At 37.6% G+C, this 18711-nt stretch overlaps 1 protein-coding gene across 47 annotated transcripts in view; it reads right to left on the reverse strand.

The window, feature by feature from the left end:
• The window catches only part of LOC5576237 (dystonin), a 627686-nt gene that overhangs the window by 106645 nt on the left and 502330 nt on the right, over nt 1-18711 (reverse strand). For 43 of the 47 annotated variants that reach the window (XM_021853529.1, XM_021853528.1, XM_021853523.1 and 40 more), the window contains 4 exons: nt 16297-16927; nt 16104-16239; nt 9459-9542; nt 7858-8079 (listed from right to left, as the gene is read on the reverse strand). In XM_021853529.1, the coding sequence (XP_021709221.1) occupies nt 7858-8079; nt 9459-9542; nt 16104-16239; nt 16297-16927 (1073 nt within the window). Of the gene's footprint in view, nt 1-7857; nt 8080-9458; nt 9543-16103; nt 16240-16296; nt 16928-16995; nt 17115-18711 lie in introns of those variants that run through there. The other 4 variants (XM_021853535.1, XM_021853536.1, XM_021853537.1 and 1 more) reach the window with 2 other exon arrangements.

Below are 18711 nucleotides of genomic sequence, written 5' to 3' on the forward strand. Positions count from 1 at the left end.
CTCGGCAGAAATTCTTTTTATATTTTGTTTCTCACAACAAACAAAAGCAATGCTGTGACAGTTCTCACAGCAAGCAAAGAAAATTTTGTCAGCATTGCACTACACTGATAAAAATCCACACGCTCGATCTGTGTGTTTAAAATTATGGATTGATTCATGAATGTCCATATCGATTTGCTATGATTTTCTTGCAAACTTCGTGTGTGTTACACATTAAATTCCTGTGTTTTGCTTCATGGATTGATTCATCAACCGACAACAGGGATTCCATATTTTTTCCACATAAGTTCCCGAAGCTTTCTCTTCAGATTCGTATGTGTCAACCTATGGACGCATAGATCATCACTCCAACACGGATTCAGTGTGTTTTGCTTATGGTTATCTTGTGTCATAATCATCATGTTCAAGTTGGTCGATTCATTGATTTGCGCAATGAGATTGTTATGATGAAATCCATGAGCTATGCTATCGATTTCCATGTTCAAAGCTTCTAAATTTTTTGTGATCAACCCATGGGATGCATAGTGAACTGAATTGCGGTTGGACCTCGTGTCGAACGACAGTCATCATCATGCTTCCAAAGAGAAGAAGCAAATTTTGAAGCTGAAAGTGTTAGATGAAAATTTGTGAATTCGATTTTTCTTTTATTAGTGAAGTTGACCGATATACGAGAATTCTACCTTTCTATAAGAAAACATTGATTATAATGTATAGTTTAGCAGAAAAATCGGATTCCACTAACAGATTTTCCTGGCTTTCAGTTTCAAAAAAAAATGGAATATGCTTATCCCTGGCTTCCCAAATTATGGATTTGCGGCGCCCCGCTTGTTGCTGGCTCACGGGTTTGAAAAAAAAAATCAAGAGAGCTTGCGACAAGCAGAGGAGCCTCGGATCCATATTTTGGGGAGCAAAAGTTTTTCTACCAAATTTCTTCTTTCAGTCCCATGACATTTATGTTCTATCACACATGACTATCTAAAGCTACTACATTTCGAATTCAATAAGCAAATCAGTTGGTTTTCATGATTTAATATTTGGAAATTCATGTTTGTTTCACATGACAACCTAATGTTGATACACATGTTATTATACCGTGAAATCAATGATGAAATCCATATGGCTACCACACTCAAATCATGTGGTTTTCCTCATTGCGCAAATCTATAAGTAAAACACACGACCTCGACGTGTAGATTTTTCTCAGTGTACTACGCAGGCAATTGGATTTTGCTATAAGCAGGTAGACAATGGCTGAGACGAGACTCGCGAATATGGTCTTCTTTTTCTGTGATTGGTTAGTTTTTTTTTATTCTACTCTGTGTTTACACCAATCATGCGCAAGCTGTTCAAACCCTCACATGAACATCTCAGCTACAAATTATTGCGTTTGCATCACACAGAAGCATAAATACCCTTTTGAGTGAAATTTCATGCCGGCAAACGTAGCAGACATAAGAAATAACTAGTCATGTGTTAAGATTTATCAGCATCTTCGAAAAAAACTGCTCCGCTGCTGACTGAGGTTTTTAATAACAGTATACTTTGAATACAATACTTTTCAATTATTCAATCATAAAGACGACTGGCTGCATCTGACGTTTCGTGACAGCGAAATCTGGGCTGCATATGAAGTTGATATTTTTCCTCTTCGCGAGTCTCTCTCAGGACAAAGTCATTGAGAAATACAGGTCCATTTGATGGAGGCACTCAGTTCTCGCATAATATTATATAACGCCTTAACCATTGGTAACCACGTACACGCTCGTTGTTCATTTCTTCACCATAGCGTTGTTTAATAACGTATAACTCCATTCATATTCTCGAAAACAACGGGGTTTATTCACAAATTTCATAACGCCGAAAATGGTCATTTTCGATACCCACCCACCTCCTCGTAACGCTTTTTGTAAGCATATTTTACAAATTTTGTATGAACTGTAACACTTGGAATACACCCACCCCCTTCAGCGTTATGAAATTTGTGAATGGGCCCAACGAGCTACACACATGATTACCAATGGCTTTTAGAGCAGGACTCCCAAAACAGAACTGAAAAGTACTACTTTTTGCTATTTCTTATCGTAATAGGCTGTTTTTCATCCCGCCAATCTGTCATGAAACGGCCTACTTTCCTGCACTGAATTATACAGTGCGGTAATAGTCATTACGCAACTGAAACCAGTACTGTAATGATCCATTACGAAATGCTTTCTCATTAGCAACTGTTTTGAGTTGCGTTATGAACCATTACACAACAATTTATCAGAAATTGTAAAATAATCATGATTTTTTTCCGATATGATTTCTGATTCCCTTGCAAAAAATGTTGTACGCAGCTCGTTGTCTAACTCGATTTTTACAGCACTCGTCCTGATTATCCAACTCGGCAAGCCTCGCTAGATGAATGTACGAATCGTGCTGTAAAAATCGTCATTCTGCAACTTATTGCGTAAATTACTATTTCAGCCGCGATAAGAAACAGTGTTGAAATCTAGCAAATAGCAATTTTTTGTTGGTTTTTACGGTGTAATTTTGCCTTTAATAACTCCATTTTGTTAAAACTTTCTCTGGAAATCCTTGATCGAAGGCGACTATTAAAAAAGTTTGTTCTGAAAAACCTGTGAGAATTTCTTCAAAATTTATTTTAGAAATTTTTCTATAATTTCAATTTTCTTCCAAAAATAACACAGCATTTGCACCTATCCAGGATTTTCACTGGGTACATCTCCCCTCCAAACATTGTCTTAGGCAGGGGTTCTCCAAGAAAGTACTCCAAGGATTTTTCGAGTAATATCTTGGCGAATTCTACAGGAATGCTGATTATTCTTCTTCAAGGAATGCTTGAAAAGGGTAGGAAGGCAAGTATTTCCTGTATATTTGTTTAAGCATTCCTTCTCGGAATATTCTAAGAGTTACTCCCGATAACACATGAAAAGATCTTATAACGTTTCCTGTAATAAATTCTTCTTTCTCTGTTATTCCACAAGAATCTATTTCAAGAATTTCATCTGAAAATTTTCCTTGAAGTTTTTTAAGGATATTTTTTAAAATTCTTCCAAAATGCACAGAGAGATTTTGAAAATTTACAAGATTTTAACCAGAAGTCCCTAAAAAGTTAAGTTCTTTTTCACTTCATGTATTATAAAAAAGTTTATCTAAAACATTTCGCATTGGTTTCTCTACGAATTTATTCGGTAACAACTTTTGCATACTTGTTTTTAAATATGAATCGTGGTTTACGGCTAACCAGCCGAGTGGAAGTTTAACAACTACCAAAAAGCTAAACATTACATATAATTTTCAATTGGATTAGATGGACAAATTGATGTGAAGATTTGCGAAAAAGTTACAATTTTACTGAGAATCGAACTCACGACTCCCTGATCTCTAGTTAGGGCGCGTTACCCCTACGCCATGAGAGGACTCATGAACGCAGAAGTTAACCTGAATTCGATTTCAGCTCAATAATCACGTGGTCCTCTTTCGCAAAGTGCACCTCTCTCGGAAGAATTAGATACCCATCCAGCATCTTTTTTTCTGAGAGTTACAGTACTGACTCGTTTTTGTCAGCCCCCGATTTTGTCAGCTTTTTGACCCGATTTCGTCAGCCTATTTTAGATTTATTAAAAAATTGCCTTCGTCATGTTTCGCCACGTTTACATTAACACTGATGATGATGTTCGATGTCATTCACGCATGGGTGTAGCCAGAGGGGGCAATGGCAATGCCTCCTTCCCTCTGTACGATAGAACAATTTTACTACAGGAATTAATCTTGTGTTTGAATTCTTCGAAGATTGGCTTTTTAAAAACATCTTGCCAGAAATTTAAAGTAAATTGAAAGTAATTTCAATTTTTAAGAAATGACTTCAATTACTTTAACTTCTTGTTACAATCATTCGAATTTTTTCAGTAATACCTCGAAATATTCCTTTGAAATTTGCACCTTAATGTTTTTTTTTTGGAATTCTGGCTTGAATAACTCCATTAGCTCTTGAAAGGATCCCTTCAGAGTTACATTTTGTTGAAATTTACTTACAATATTTTATATGGAGTTCAACCAGGACTCATAAACAAATCTTTCGATAATTTCAAAATTTTTCTTAAAACTGTCATAAACATAACTATAGAAAGTTACTCCAAATATTAGTTTTTGGTTTTCATATTGTAAACAAAATTTTTACATCCATTCCAGGTCAAATTCTTAAGTAAATGCCTGAAACAATTATATAGAAATACAGTGATCCCTCCATGAGTCGATGTTCCATGACTCGATATCGGCTCATGAAACCATACTAGAAACAAAATTTCATGGTTACTATGATGGTCCTTTCAAACAGCTTTCCAAAGGATTGCTGTTCCATGACTCGATATTTCCATGAGTCGATGGTCCCTTCAATATCGACTCATGGAGGTTTCACTGTATTCAAAACACTTCTGGATGAATATCAAAATATTTTTTTAGGAAAATCCGAGTTGAACATTCGATGAATTATACTTAAAGGAATTCTAAGAAGAACTACGAGGTAATTGCTAACGCCATTTTAAAGAAATTTCGAAAAAAAAAACTTAAAGTAATTTTCATAAGAATTTTGTTATGAATTTCAGTGTCCTAAGAGAAAAACTGGCTACGCCTATGTCCCTCACCCCCTTAAAAGTCTATGTAGGTTGTAAACGCGGTTCATAAGCAAATATTACCACGCCAAAATTTTAAAAGCAGATTTAAAAAATATAACTCGATTTTGTCAGGTTCCCCATTTTGTCAGCATAAAATTCATCAAGAGGCTGACAAAATCGGATCCCTACTGTGTTCCAAATATTGAAACATGAATTCTTCTGGATGGAATTTTTAAGAATTCTTGGAAAGTTTATGTAGAAATCTTAAGAGAAATCTTTTAATTGTTGCTCAAACGAAAGCTGAGAAGAACTCCTGAGAAAAATAAACTGCTAAGAAAAACTTCAAACAAATGCTGGAGAAATCTCTACAGAAGTCTCAAAATAGGGTAATTTTTGACGGAACTTGTTGTGTTCCGTGTCGTTAACTGGTAAGGGTTAATTTGTGGTCATTAGGACCAATAAAATTTTACAAACCGTGTTACTTAGAATACAAATCGAACCAAGATGCTTTTGGACTCCACTTTGCTAACTGTAAATAAAACAGGAAAATTCATAGTTTAACGTTTTATTCAAAAACTGTACCGGAATTGTGCATAATGATGGTTTTTGCGTGAAATTCGTCAATTAACTTATAAAGTCGTTCGACAAAACAAAAAGAATTACCTGAAATCCAAATAGCGTCCTAAAACTTTTGATAAAATCTTGATTTTATTAAATAACAGATAGAGCGTGTTCCTTATGCTACTACATAGCTGACACGATTTTGTCAGTCCCTTATTCAAAACCTATTCTAAAAGTAAGGAATTTATTAATGTTAAGTTATTCCGATCTTATATCTCATGCATATCTATAGACACTTGAACAGGACTAAATACAAAAGATTTCTAGATATTATATTTATATGGTCCACATTTGAAACTTGACACTAATTTTGATCATGCATGATTGACATTCACTTAGCCGAGAAAAAAACAACTTCAACTTTTTAACACTGGGGTTGTTCCTATCTGACATTTCGAAAGACACACGGAAAACAAAATACATTAAAAATTTTAGTTTAAACCAGGGTGTGACAAAATCTGAAAACCGAAAAAATGTTTTTTGGCCTCAAACAAACGAAAAGCATTCCAAAATTGCGTAAGCGTGTATTTCTGGCCTAAACTTAAGCGTTTGGTACTAAAATTGGGACAAAGCTTCAGGACCCTACTTAGATCGTTGAAAACCAATAAAATATGGGTATTTCTGGAACGGGAACGAAGAAATATGACGAAAATAGATGTCCGACACCATTTTGAAATCCAAGATGGCAACCTCCAGTTGGGGAAAATCGTTTAAAACCCTCGCAATGTGTATATTTTTTGGAACGAGAATGGCGAGAGGATGACAAAACTCGATGTTCAACGCCATTTCGAAATCCAAGATTATGATCTCCGTTTGGGGAAAATCATTGAAAACCCATCGGATAGTATCGCCTACTATTAAAACAGTTCGTTGACTAATGCATTAATCTGATGATGGAATCATATTCTAGTAACTGTTGAAATCCAATGACGCTCTGGAGCTACCATGGGAGAGAGAGGGTTCACTTTTCGTGAATTCAAGGCTGAAGAGCCCGACGGACGGGGACTAGATTTTACAGTTGTTCGTGTAAATTTGTTTTTGGAATGTTGAATGCCACAAGAAATCCGGCACACAAATCTTGGAGAAATTCGTAGGAAAACAGCAGAAGCTGATAGATTTTTTTAATGGAATTCTGAGAAAAATCTTGCAGAAAATGTCAGGAAAATGCGTGAAAGAATCACAGGATCAGTTTCTGGAACTAATGGGACTCCCTCAAAAGCAAAATTTTTTTGAAAGATCATTCAAGAAATTCCAGCTCGTTTTTTTTTTAAATTAGTCTGAACGAAAATCATGGAGTAATTGGAGTAAATCCGTGGAAGAATCGCTGGGTGGTTTACTTTAGAAATCTTCGGAGTAATACTTGAAGGAAACATTAGGCAAATGCAAAAATAGATTTCGGATGATATTCCTGGAGAGAATCCAGATAACAAGAAGAACCTGGCGTAATATCACGTGGATTAGAGAAAAAAAATACAAAAGAGCTCTCAGTAAAATGTAAGATTGAATTTCTGAGAAATACTTATAAGAATTTCTTGGAGACTGATCCCTGTCTGTTCTATTTGCTTCTTTAAGTTCCGGTTTGGTTCCTGTTTGGTCTTTCTTGTTCCTGTTTAGTATTTTTTCGGTTGCGTTTTTCCTGCCAAATGGTCCAGTGAATATATTCACTGTGAATATCGAGTATCGGTGAATTTGCTGTTGTAACTATTGCCCTTTGCCCGGTGATGTCATCAGAAAATTGCTCTCTTTCCCTCCTTCGGGAAATCTGAAAACAACGGTGCCAGTACCTGTCAAAGTTGATAGGTACTGGCACCATTGTTTTCAAGTTTTGTTAAAGAGAGAAAGAGAGAGAATTTCGCCGTGAAATGCCTAATAGGGGGTAAAATTCGTTGATAAGTAGGCTAGCGTTTGACGTGCAAATCTTGTCCAAATGCGGTAACACAAATTAATCAAAGGACACTTAGCAACCGTGATCCATATCACCGCCAACTTAGCAAAGAAAAGCTATCTTTGACTTCGCCTTCCTTGTGAAAAATCTAACCGCATTTGGTGTTCCCGCATTTGATATTTGCATTTTAAACGCACACAGCAAGATGTTATTTTGGTTGCGATGAATAATGCATCACTGCCTATGGACCTGTGCACGAGTTCACGAATTTGACGTTTGAGCGGTGCCGAATTCACTCGTTGCCATGGTCACGTAAATAACACGGCACCGCTAAAACGTCAGATAGTGAACTCGTGCATCGGTCCATTGACCAACCGTTAAGAGTTTCAATGGTAAAGTCAATTGTTCAAATATGGGCGATTTGATTCAATTGCATAAAATTATCATTGAACAAAACAAGATGGTTCTTCATTGTACATTGAGCATTCGACCTCTCCATCGACTGTTAACTCCAATCTTGTGTTATGTCATCAAATTTATTGCACATTTCTCCCCATCACCCCTAATAAAAAGTTTATCTTGGCCGGCGATCAGAGTCAACATACGACACCTTTTCAACGTCAAGTTTCCGTTTATGAATATAACCTTTTTCCTGCAAGATCTGATAGCAAATTCCCCCCACAAATCAAATAAAACAAGAGCAAAGAAGAGAAAGCCTTCCGGCCCGGTACTCACCAATCCGTCCGCGCCATTTACTTCGATCGCCGTCTTGAGCCGCTGCGTGAGCTGCTCAATGAGCGACTCGTACCGGCCGTTCAGCGTGTCCAGCCGCCTCGAGTACACCTCGGTGGCGCCCGGGTCGGCGTCCGGTGGCCTCAGGTCCTGCCGCGGGGGCGAGAAGCTCGGTCGAATCTCCACCAGCCAGTCGATGTAGTGCAGGCACTTGCCATCGTAGATCTGTGCGTTGAGCGGGCGTCGGTATTGCACAAAGCGGTGGGGTTCGGTTTCGGGTTCGATTTCGGAGGATTTTTGATTGCGATCGGCGAGTTGGTTGTTTGGTTGGTTAATTCCGCGGGGGTCAGTTGATTGTTGTGAATCGAGCGAGGTTAGGGTCGGCGAGTTGGTGGATTGGTTTTTTGGTTTGAGGTTTGAGTGCGCGCGAGTGGTTTAATGTTTTTGAGGCACGTGTATTGGTGTGTGTGAGTGTGAATATGAGTTATTACATCAATTAGTATTCGGTTCTAAGGTATGAGCTTGTACTAAACGGTTTAAATTAGGGTTGAAATGTAAGGTCGATTGTAAAGTGCGATTTTTTATTATTAATTTGTGGACCACCGCGAGATTTTTTTTTTCATTTTATTAAATTTTTATTCCGTTAGTTGACGAATTAAAAGGTGCTACCGAATTTGATAAGCTATTTTTTTTTTGTTTTCTATTTAGGTGCATTCCAGCGCTGGCAGCTGTCCGCGGTAATAATATAAAAAGCTAAATTTTGATATTTCCCATTTCCAAAACACCAAAAAATGTGAATCGCACTATAGGCTATATTTTGAGTAAAGTTAAATCATGTCAAGAATTCTGGCTATCCGCGACAGTTTAATACTTCTTAATATTGTTTTCTACTTCGAAAGGAGTTATTATATTTTTAAAAACACCAGTTTTCATGATATGATTTAGTTCTACCTAGAAAAAAATGATCACCCTCGCCCAGCTGCTCTTATCTGCATAGCGCCTGAGTTTAATCACAATTCTACTCCAATTGTAAGCGACAAATTAATAACTAAAATCCCAGCTTTAAATCGGCTCACTCGTATTGATTAAAAAAGTAAATTTTGATAAAGCCAATTCGACAGTTGTTGGGATTGCAACGATCATTTTTGCCACCAGCACCAATTCGGCCGAAAGTCGACCCTTTGAAAGCTTTTTTAAGAAGCAACAATCCACTTTTAAAAGAAAAGGCATCCGTTACCAAACACGCAGACGAACAAACACACTCACAATGGACCTCGCGCAACACAATAGAAGCCGATGAAAAACGCACACATACACGATCATTTCGGGCAAAGGGTATCGCACTCCTTACGTTATCTCACACAAACGCACACGCGCACAGATTCGGAAAGTGGAAACACACAAATACAGTGACTCCGAAATTCATTTTTTTAACCAATAGCGTCGGTGTTGCTTACAGTTTTACCCTCGGGCAGCGGTAGCCAGAGACGAACTAGCGCCCAAATGGCAACACTGCTCCACCGGTTTTGCTTCGCCGGATGGCGGTCAGGGTTTGCCATTTAGGCTGCTGCCGCTACGCCGCTACACGACAACACGATACGTACCTTAGCTTCTCGGATCAAGCGGCCACCGGTGAGATTGACCTGTTCGATCCTCGGCGCTCGCTCCATCGCTTCTCCCAGCATGGTCTGCGTGACGCATTTCAGATGGAGGATCGCGTGTAAGAGAGAGGCGGAGCGTTGTGTCGTGCGCACGAAATGATAGTGGAGAAACCGAATCGGACGAGAGATTCACAATTCGGGAAGAAGATCACAAGAGGGTTCGGGCGGGTCGACGAAGAACCACGGGGTGTGGTGTGATGGTGTTGGTGGATCGTGTTGTTGCGTGTTTTTGTGTTTTATTTTGTGTCGGTTGAAAATTGATGGAGATTTTTTTAAGGTAAAATGCATAAGGGGAAGGAAGAAAATAAATTAAATTGATTAGTACGATTCCATTGCTAGGGGGAGCTTGCGATTCTGGCAGAGTATTTCTAAACTGTTAATCTGTTTCTACGAACTAGACTACTCTAAAACTAAGATGGCGGATCCTGAACCGAGTTATTGGATTTGTTTGAAATCTATGTTTGTGTATGTGTCTATGCTACTGAGGGAGCGAGTTCTCATAGTTTCATGCGAGGTCATTATCTAAGTGTGGGAATGTCGGGACTGTTTCACTGAACCGTGTTCATGGGTGATGTTAGTCAAAGGTCCATTACAACCTGGAAAGTGTCGTGTTTTCGTTATTGGTCGGTAAAATAGGTGAATGGTTGAATGGCGCTGTGGGCAGAAAAATAGGCGCATAAAAAGAAGATGTAGAGACAGTAGGTCATACCAGCATTCTGTCAAAGTAGGCGCTCACTGTAATGCAGCCCACAGACGACTCAGACTGTTTGACCAACATTGACTCCGCCCCAGTTCTCGAGGGCTATCAGGAATTGCTCCAGGGATTTTACCACAATAAGGATAAGAATTTCACCACCGAAACTCCTCACAAGATTCCTTCCAAATTTTTCAAGAGATTTCTCGCGGAAGTCATAAAGGGATTCCTCCCGAAATTCCTTAAGGAGTTACTCCCGTAATTCCTCAAAGTATGCCTCCCCGAATTTTTCAAAAAAAAAAATAATCTCGCGGAATATCTCCAGGGATTTTAACAGAAATTTCTCATAAACATTTTTTTCAGTAATAGGATCCTAAAGCCTTGTCCCAATATTAGTGCCAAACGTTTATGTTTAGGTCACACCTGTTTACCCAATTTTTTAATGCTTTCCGTTTGTTTAAGTTCGCCCTTTGGCCTAAACTCAAATTTTGGGTGTATTTTGCTTTCCGTGTCTCTTCCGAAAAGTCAGATCCCTTCCTCGATATTCCGTATCTCGATATCGAGTTAGAAAACCATAGTATAGTTTCCCATTCATAGTGGTTTTCATGGCCAACTCGATAGTCCCTTGAATTGCAGTTGCACCGGTTTTGTGTTCTGTAACTCGATACCTCCCTAACTCCCTTCAAAATCGAGTTATGAAGAGATGACAGTATTATTATAATTATATATTTTTTTATTTTTATTGTTAATTTTTGATACAATATAATCAAGTATTTATCATCAATTAACAAATATATGTATATCCTCAATGGCAATGGGATTCTACTTTTTGAACTGTTATTTAATTAGCATGTGCAAAACATCATCTGAATAAAGATTTAAAGATTGAATGCAATATTAATGTTACGATTTGCCTTCACAGTAAAATCCAATGCTACACAAGAAATGGATTTGAATCATAATATTGTTATACATGTCCTAAGAAAAAAAAAATCCTTAATTATGCTCTAGAATCTTTTGAGAAATTCCCCTAGGATTTTTCCTTAAATTCCTCTTGATTTATTCCAAAACCCCTCTGGGATTGCTCTGGAAATCTTGGAATTCTTTCTGATATCTCTTTAAATTCTTCTGGAAACCCCAGTATTCTTGAAGATATCGCTCTGAGATTCTTCCAAACAACTTTATAGAACATTTCCGGTATTACTTCTGAGATTCTTCATCCCTTTGTGATTCTTCTGGTCATATTTCTGGGATTCTTGCAAGAATTCCTCTGAGATTTTAGCGTGTAGCTCCTTGAGATTTCTTTTATAATCCTGGAAATTGAATTCTTTGATTATTTTTTCGGTAATATTACGGAAGTTTAGACCGAAAATCATGTTGCAACTATATTGGATTTTTGTTAGAGGGTTCTTCCAAAGATTTCCTAGGGCGCTAATAGAAATTCTTCTGGAATTCCTCCGAACTCTGAAATTCTAACGAAAATGTTTCTTAGATTTTATCGGTGATACTCATAGGATTCTTACGAAAATGCCTCTGAACGCTAACGAAAATCATCTGAGATGATTTAGGACTACTTTAGAAAATCCTTCTGGAATTCTTCTAAAAAACTTCTGTAATTGCCTATATATTTTTATAATATAATACTTCTGGGACTCCCGAAAATCCTGTTAGAATTCTTCCGGATATCTTTGGAGGGATCTTTCGGAAAACCTTATGAGATTTTTTCGGAAATCTGTTTGAGGATCTGCCTACTAGATTTTTTTTCGAAGATTCTTTCATAAGTTTTTTCTAAATTTACTTCTAGGATGCTTCTGGGCATGCATCTTGGATATTTTCGAGAAATCTTCGTGTGATAATTCTTTTGAGTATCTCCCTTGGATTCTTCCGGAAATCCTGCTGGAAGGCTTCATAATATCTTTGAAAGATACTTCCGGATTTTTTCCTGGAATTATTCCTGCTCTTCCGCAAAACCTTTTGATATTCATCCAGAAATACCAAATCATCCAGATATCATTCACGGATACTGCCGGAAGTTTTAATGGGATTCTACCGTGAATAGTTCTGGTATTCTTGCGGTAATAACATTGTGATTCTGCAGACAATAATTCTAGGACTTTTCCGAATATCTTTCATGTATTCTTCTTAAAATCCTTTTGGAAATTTCTTTGGGATTGTAGAAGGATTTCCGGAAGAATTTTGGGATAATTTGCGAAAGAATCACAGAGATTTCTGAATGAGTTTTTGAAGGATTTCTGGAAAAATTATTCATGGATTTCCATAAAAATCTGAAAGAGTCTCATGAGGATTTATGGAAGAATTACAAAAAGGTAGAAAAACCAAAGCAATCTTCCGTTAGAATTAAAGAGAAATTTCTAGAACAGGGCCAGGAGAATTTCCGAACAATTTCTGATGAGTTTTCGGAAGAATTTCTGAGAATTTTTTTGGACAAATTTTGGATGGATTTCCATAAAACAGATTGTTAAATAAATCCGCGAGAGATATCTGGAAGAATTTCCGGATAGAATTTCCAAAAGTATTCCATAGGGATTTGCGGGAGAATTTCAAGAATTTGAACGAAATAATCTGACAGTGAAAGAACAGATTTTTTATTATAGTTTCAGACGGATTTCCAGAGGAATCTCAGAAGAATCTAAATCCTGAGAAAATTTAAGAGATATCCAGGGACATTCATAAAAGAATTACTGACGATCTTCCGAAAAAAAAACAGATGGTATAATGTAATAATTTTGGATGGATTTCCAGAAGACATCCTGACGGATTTTTGTGCGGAACCCGAAAGATTTCTGGAAAAAATTCTTTAACAGATGTTTAGAAGAATCACCGGTCCTTTTAAAGAATTCCATCTCTCTGCAAAACAATCATAGAATCATTTTCTGCAGAATTCCATGGAAATTTCACGGATGAAATCCAAAAGATTTCCATAAATATCCGAGACGAATATGCGGGCTAATCCAAGAGAAAGTCTTCCTGGTACTTTTTTTTCGGAAGAATCACAGAGCGATCAGAGAGATAACTATAATAATTGCAGAAGGATTTCCGAAAGACACTAAGAGGACTTTCCGAGAGATTTTTGGAAGAATCCCAGAAGGGTTTTTCTTAGGTTCTTGTAAGATTCTCCGAAAGATTTTCTAAAGTATCATAAATAAATTGCAAGAGGAATCCCAGAGGCATTTCCAGAATAATCCATAAAGGATTTTTGGACGGATCAGCTCTAAATAGGTTTATGAATGAGCAACAGAGGGATTTCCTGATATATTTCAGGAGGATTTCGTATCAAGAATTCCATGAGAACTACCGAAAGAACTTCAGAGAGATTTTTAGGATAATCACAGATAAATTTACGGAAGAATTGATGAGGGATTCCAGGAAGAATCTCAGAGAGATATTCTGAAAAATCCAAGGAGAATTTTCAGAACTTCTTGAAGAATCCTAAAGTGATTCAATTTATAATCTGAGATGATCTTCCCGATGAATCCCAGAAAAAATGAATAAAACTAATGCATAAACTTTAATTTTTTTTTTTAGTTTAATTTTTTTCCGTGTACGCGCTCGAGAAATGAACCTAGCCCTGGTGCAACAACCACGCTACATTCGATGGATCCTATGCAACAAAAATTTTCGGCGCTATCCGTCAAATTTACTCACCAAAACCATTATGGTGAATATAACAACACAGCTTAAATTTTAGTAATTGATGATTATTTTCTATCTACCTCTCTTTCATTCTGCAGTTGACAGTTAGTGTAAAAATTCACAGCAGAATGAAAGAGAGGCAGACAGAAAATAGTCATTAATGTATAAACGTTAGTAATTCTGCGACTATTTTTTTTCCGAGTTAAAAATAAAACCCCTGTGGTGTTTTGTCGACTAAGCGAACGTCAAACATGATCAAAAGAGTCATGAACAATTTACTTTTTAAATTAATGTTTCAATATGATATAGCCGTTATTTGAGCGGGAAAAATTGTTAAAGTAGTTGCCGTAACATGCTCTTTCGTGTTATTAAATAAATACCCTACTAGCGATCCATCAATATATTCTCCAGTGGCTATCAGGAGTTCCTCCTGGGATTCCAGTAATTCCAGGAATTCCTTCAAACATTCCGCTTGGATTTCCTTTAAGGATTCCGAATAAAAATCCCCCAGATAAATCCTCCAGAGACTCCACCAGAGGGTCATCCAAGGATTACAGTTGAAATTCTTACAGGGATTCCTCTAGAAATTCTTTCAGAAACTCCACCACTATTTTTCCTGTGATTTTATCGGGAATTCAAAAAATCCTCAAGGGTTCCTTCCAAAACATTATGGAAAAAAAACCTCCAATGATTCCACCAAGATGTCCTCCATAACCTATTTCGCAAGGGATTCAACCACCATGTTTACCAGTAATTTCCTCAGAGATTTCACAAGTTTCTCCAATTATTTCATCAGTAATTTTTCGAAGAGGAGTTTTTATAGGAATTTCACCAGTAGTTCTTCCAGAGTTAATACTGGGAGTATCACCAGAGTTTCTCCAGAATTTACACCAAAAAAATCTATCAGAATTTCGCCAGTATTTTTTATTTCATCAGTAATTTTTCGAAGAGGAGTTTTTAAAGGAATTTTACCAGTAGTTCTTCCAGAGTTAATACTGGGAGTATCACCAGATTTTCGCCAGAATTTACACCAGAAAAATCTATCAGACGTTCGCCGAAAAAAATCATAGGTTTTACATTTCTTCATAGAATTTATCCAGGGTTGTAAGAAATTCCTCCAGGGAATTAACCAAAAAAATCCAAAGAGTCCACAAGAATTTTTGTTTCTGAAAAATTACAAGTATTCCCGCAAAAAAAAAAAACTACCAGGAGTTCCGCAAAAGGATTGAACTTGAAATTTTTGCTCTCTCTACTTCCATCGGAAAGCTTCTACAAAAATCCAAAAGTTTATTCCTCTAGGCATTCCACTGATATTTATACAGAGGATTAAACAAAGCATTCCTCTGAATGCTCTAAGTTGAATCCCGGAAGAATGTTTTGGAAAAATTCTGAAAAAAATCATGGAGCATTTTTTTAGAAATCCTTGATGTTTATCATGCACTGCTATCCCCCGATCTAATCAGAGCTGTAGCAGTATACGATAAACTGGGGCTCATGATGTGCTGCAAATCATGATTATAGCGATACACTTATTTTCACTCAATTTTCTCAGGATTCAATATCTAAGCGAGAAGATCAGTTTCTGATCATTGAATCGTTTTTTTTTTTTGTAAAGAAAAATGTTATTAGGAAAAGTTCCAAATGGAATAAAAGTTTTTCCTTCATTACTTTCTAATAAATATTAGTACCACAACAAACCATTCACGTCTATAGGCTTCTTTTCGAAGCTACGTTCTAATTCTTTTGCGATGCACCGTGCATCAGCACACTTTACCAAAACGACGAGTAAAAATTTTGGGTTAATCTGGTCCCCTCCTCCGATTCGTGATTAGCTTGAACAGTGTTGAATGCAGTTAGTTAATTTGTTTCCACTACGACGACGATGTACGGTTAGTTAATCTATTCCGGTCAATCTTCTACTGGTTGGCTAGCTGGTTAGACTCTAGAATTTATGTTTGGGAATCTGTGTACGGGTTCGTGTGTGTGAACTGAGTCTTAAACTGCCTGACTGAAAAAGAGAGGGGGCGGTGGAACCTAAATCATAGAGACGAATAGGGCAATCCTGAAAGCACGTCGTTTCCTCGTCATCATCATCATCATCATCATCAATAGCAATTAACTCGATTGTTCCGAAGTCAACCTACTAAACTTCCTGCGACAATAGCTAACTTTTTATGTTCAATGAAACCTGAAAGCAGCGACACAAGAACGGGGATAAAGGCTGGAAATGGGGTACTTACATCCAGTTCTCTAGCGGAGGTGGCCGTTGGCAATGCTTGTAGCTTCTCGGTTTGCTTCTCAACCCACGTCTCTTCCACAACGATGCTCGTCTGCAGATTCTTCATCAGACCGATAGCGGTTTCTACACTTCGCAATCTACACAATAAAGGGTTATGAGACTCACATTTCATCTAAATCATAGAATTATATTACCGCTCGGCCAACTGTCCGCAAATGTTGTTCCATCGCGAATTCAAGCGTTCCACATTGGCGTGCAGTCGCTTCAGGTCTCCCAAAACCTTCGTTGGAACTCCCATGCGACCCAAGTGATCGGCAGAGTCGTTCATCTTGTCCATTTCCGGCTGTTGGGCGGAAATCGTTTCCTGGATGGAGCTCAACTTCTTGAACACTTCGTACAGACCCTCCTGTGACGATGGCAATTCCAACTGGCGGGACAACTTTCCCTCCAGATCGGAAATCACCTGCTCGTTGTCCTCCAGACCAGCTAGAGCACCTTCGAGCAATTTCAACCGATCGCCATGCAGGTTCGCCTGCGTGTTGAGTTCTTTCCACAGTTCCAACAGATGGTCGAGGCTCTTCTTGAGGGCAGGCGTCTTCAGCGTGATGGTACGGAATGTCTCCTGCAGATGTTTTAGGTCCGGTTCCAGCAGACCCAGTCGCCGTTTGTAGTCCTCCAAAATCTGGACCGCATGTTCCAGCGAGTCCAGATCACGCGGCATCGGCGAGAGGATTATGTGGTCCAACTCGCGGGCCATCTCCTCCAAGCGAGTCTTGAGGGAAATGCATTGTTCGGTGAAGATTCTGCTAGCTTGCTTGCTTTCCTCTGGAATTGAAAAAATCCCTTATTAGAATTTACACTTCCATTATTACTGAATGGTCAACTGAAGCAACCTCGAAAAGATCTAAATCGAAAAACTCCCTTCATGTCTACTTTTCAAATAAATTCACTTTTACACAGAATATCTTTCACTAAAAGAGAACTATTTGCTTCCAAAATGTGATCTGCAGCGATCAACGGTGCGATTCTAACTGATCACACGATCTGAGCAACGAAAAACTTTGCCTCCAAAAACACCCACCTCATATTTCAGGGGAAAAGTCGTTAAAAATTAACTGTGAGTAGTCTCTATTTGATGAGAGAAAAAATGTCATTTGATCTAATAAATGTGTGGACCAGAACGAATGGGTCATTATTCTTGACCTTCGCTGATCGCTGATCGTTGACACTCACAATGGAAATAGATATGTGACCACAAATCCCCAATACGGTCATACAGCTCAATTAACCAATTAAACGGCAAACTATTGTCCCCCAGCTAAGAAATGAGATCGAATGCGCCCGCCATTTCAACCTTTCAGATTTGGCCAAAAATCATTCCGCTCAATCAACTCTGAACGGTCGTAAATTATGTTTCGAAACAGTTCCGTCGTATAGGGTGACCCTCTGATTGAGTCTAAAATCATTACAGTGGTCCTAAATTATACGATTTTCAAGTAAATTTTAGTATTTACCCATACCGTTATCCACATATAATGGTAATACATCAAAATTGCACAATATACTATCATTGACAACAATTTGAAATTTCTTAGAAAATTCCATATAAAAAATAAAGAAAATAATCAAGAAAAAACTGATTTTTCAGTACCACCCTAACTTATTTGTTTAAAAAATAACCATAACCCGCGAACCATAAGGGATAGAAATTTGGGTTCTTCGGCAAAATTGCTCCAAATTGGTTGTTCTAAAACATTGTAGAACATTGTATATGACTAAATGCGTCAGCAAAAAAGTGTATATGCTGATCTCGTAAACCATGCGGGCCACCTTAATTTTACATCACTGAAAAAAATGTCTGAAAAATATGGAGAAACTTTGCCGAAACACCGTATATCTAAAATTGACGGTTGAGGCGCAATCATTTTGTTTTGCCACATATAACAACTCAATATGTTAAAAAATATGTAATTAAAACCAAATCAAAGGATTAGGACTACGGTTTTAAATGAAGCCTATTGAGCTTAAATCGGCTATGATTTATTCGAGATACAGCTGTATGAAGTTTGCTAGGGGAACCATACTTGATGAATTTGAAGCAGTCCAAATTTGCTGACTTTTCCACACTTACGATGCTAAAAATCAAAATGGATCAATCTCAAATTTTACGTTTTCTATTATGGACCCTCCATTTGATTCCCATGTAATCCGGCTTGTTGCCGACGTGTCTATTATGGACCCACCTGAAAATGCTATTTATGGACCCTCTTGAGTAGAGTGGTTTCACTGTTCAAATATCAGTATTTGTGCGCCGCAAACTAAATACCTATTTTTCCTGAAACTGCTGACTAACAATGCAATCGAAGTTCCCCCGGTGGATTTGTAAAGAAATAAGGTTACTTTGAGTGTCAATTTTATGTTTTTCTGTAGGGTCCATAATACGCAACTATACCAAAAACCTATCTAATGGTGAAGTTCAATATTGGAGGAGTAAATCTTGATATTTCCTGAAATTCGGGTAGAGGTGAATTGCTTAAGAAGTTTCTTGGAACTAATTTTGAAATAAAAGCTGAAATATCTTAAAATAAGAAATTAAATTTGTTCCTGTC

This window comes from Aedes aegypti, chromosome 3 (assembly GCF_002204515.2).
Source record: "Aedes aegypti strain LVP_AGWG chromosome 3, AaegL5.0 Primary Assembly, whole genome shotgun sequence".
Taxonomy (NCBI): Eukaryota; Metazoa; Arthropoda; class Insecta; order Diptera; family Culicidae; genus Aedes; species Aedes aegypti.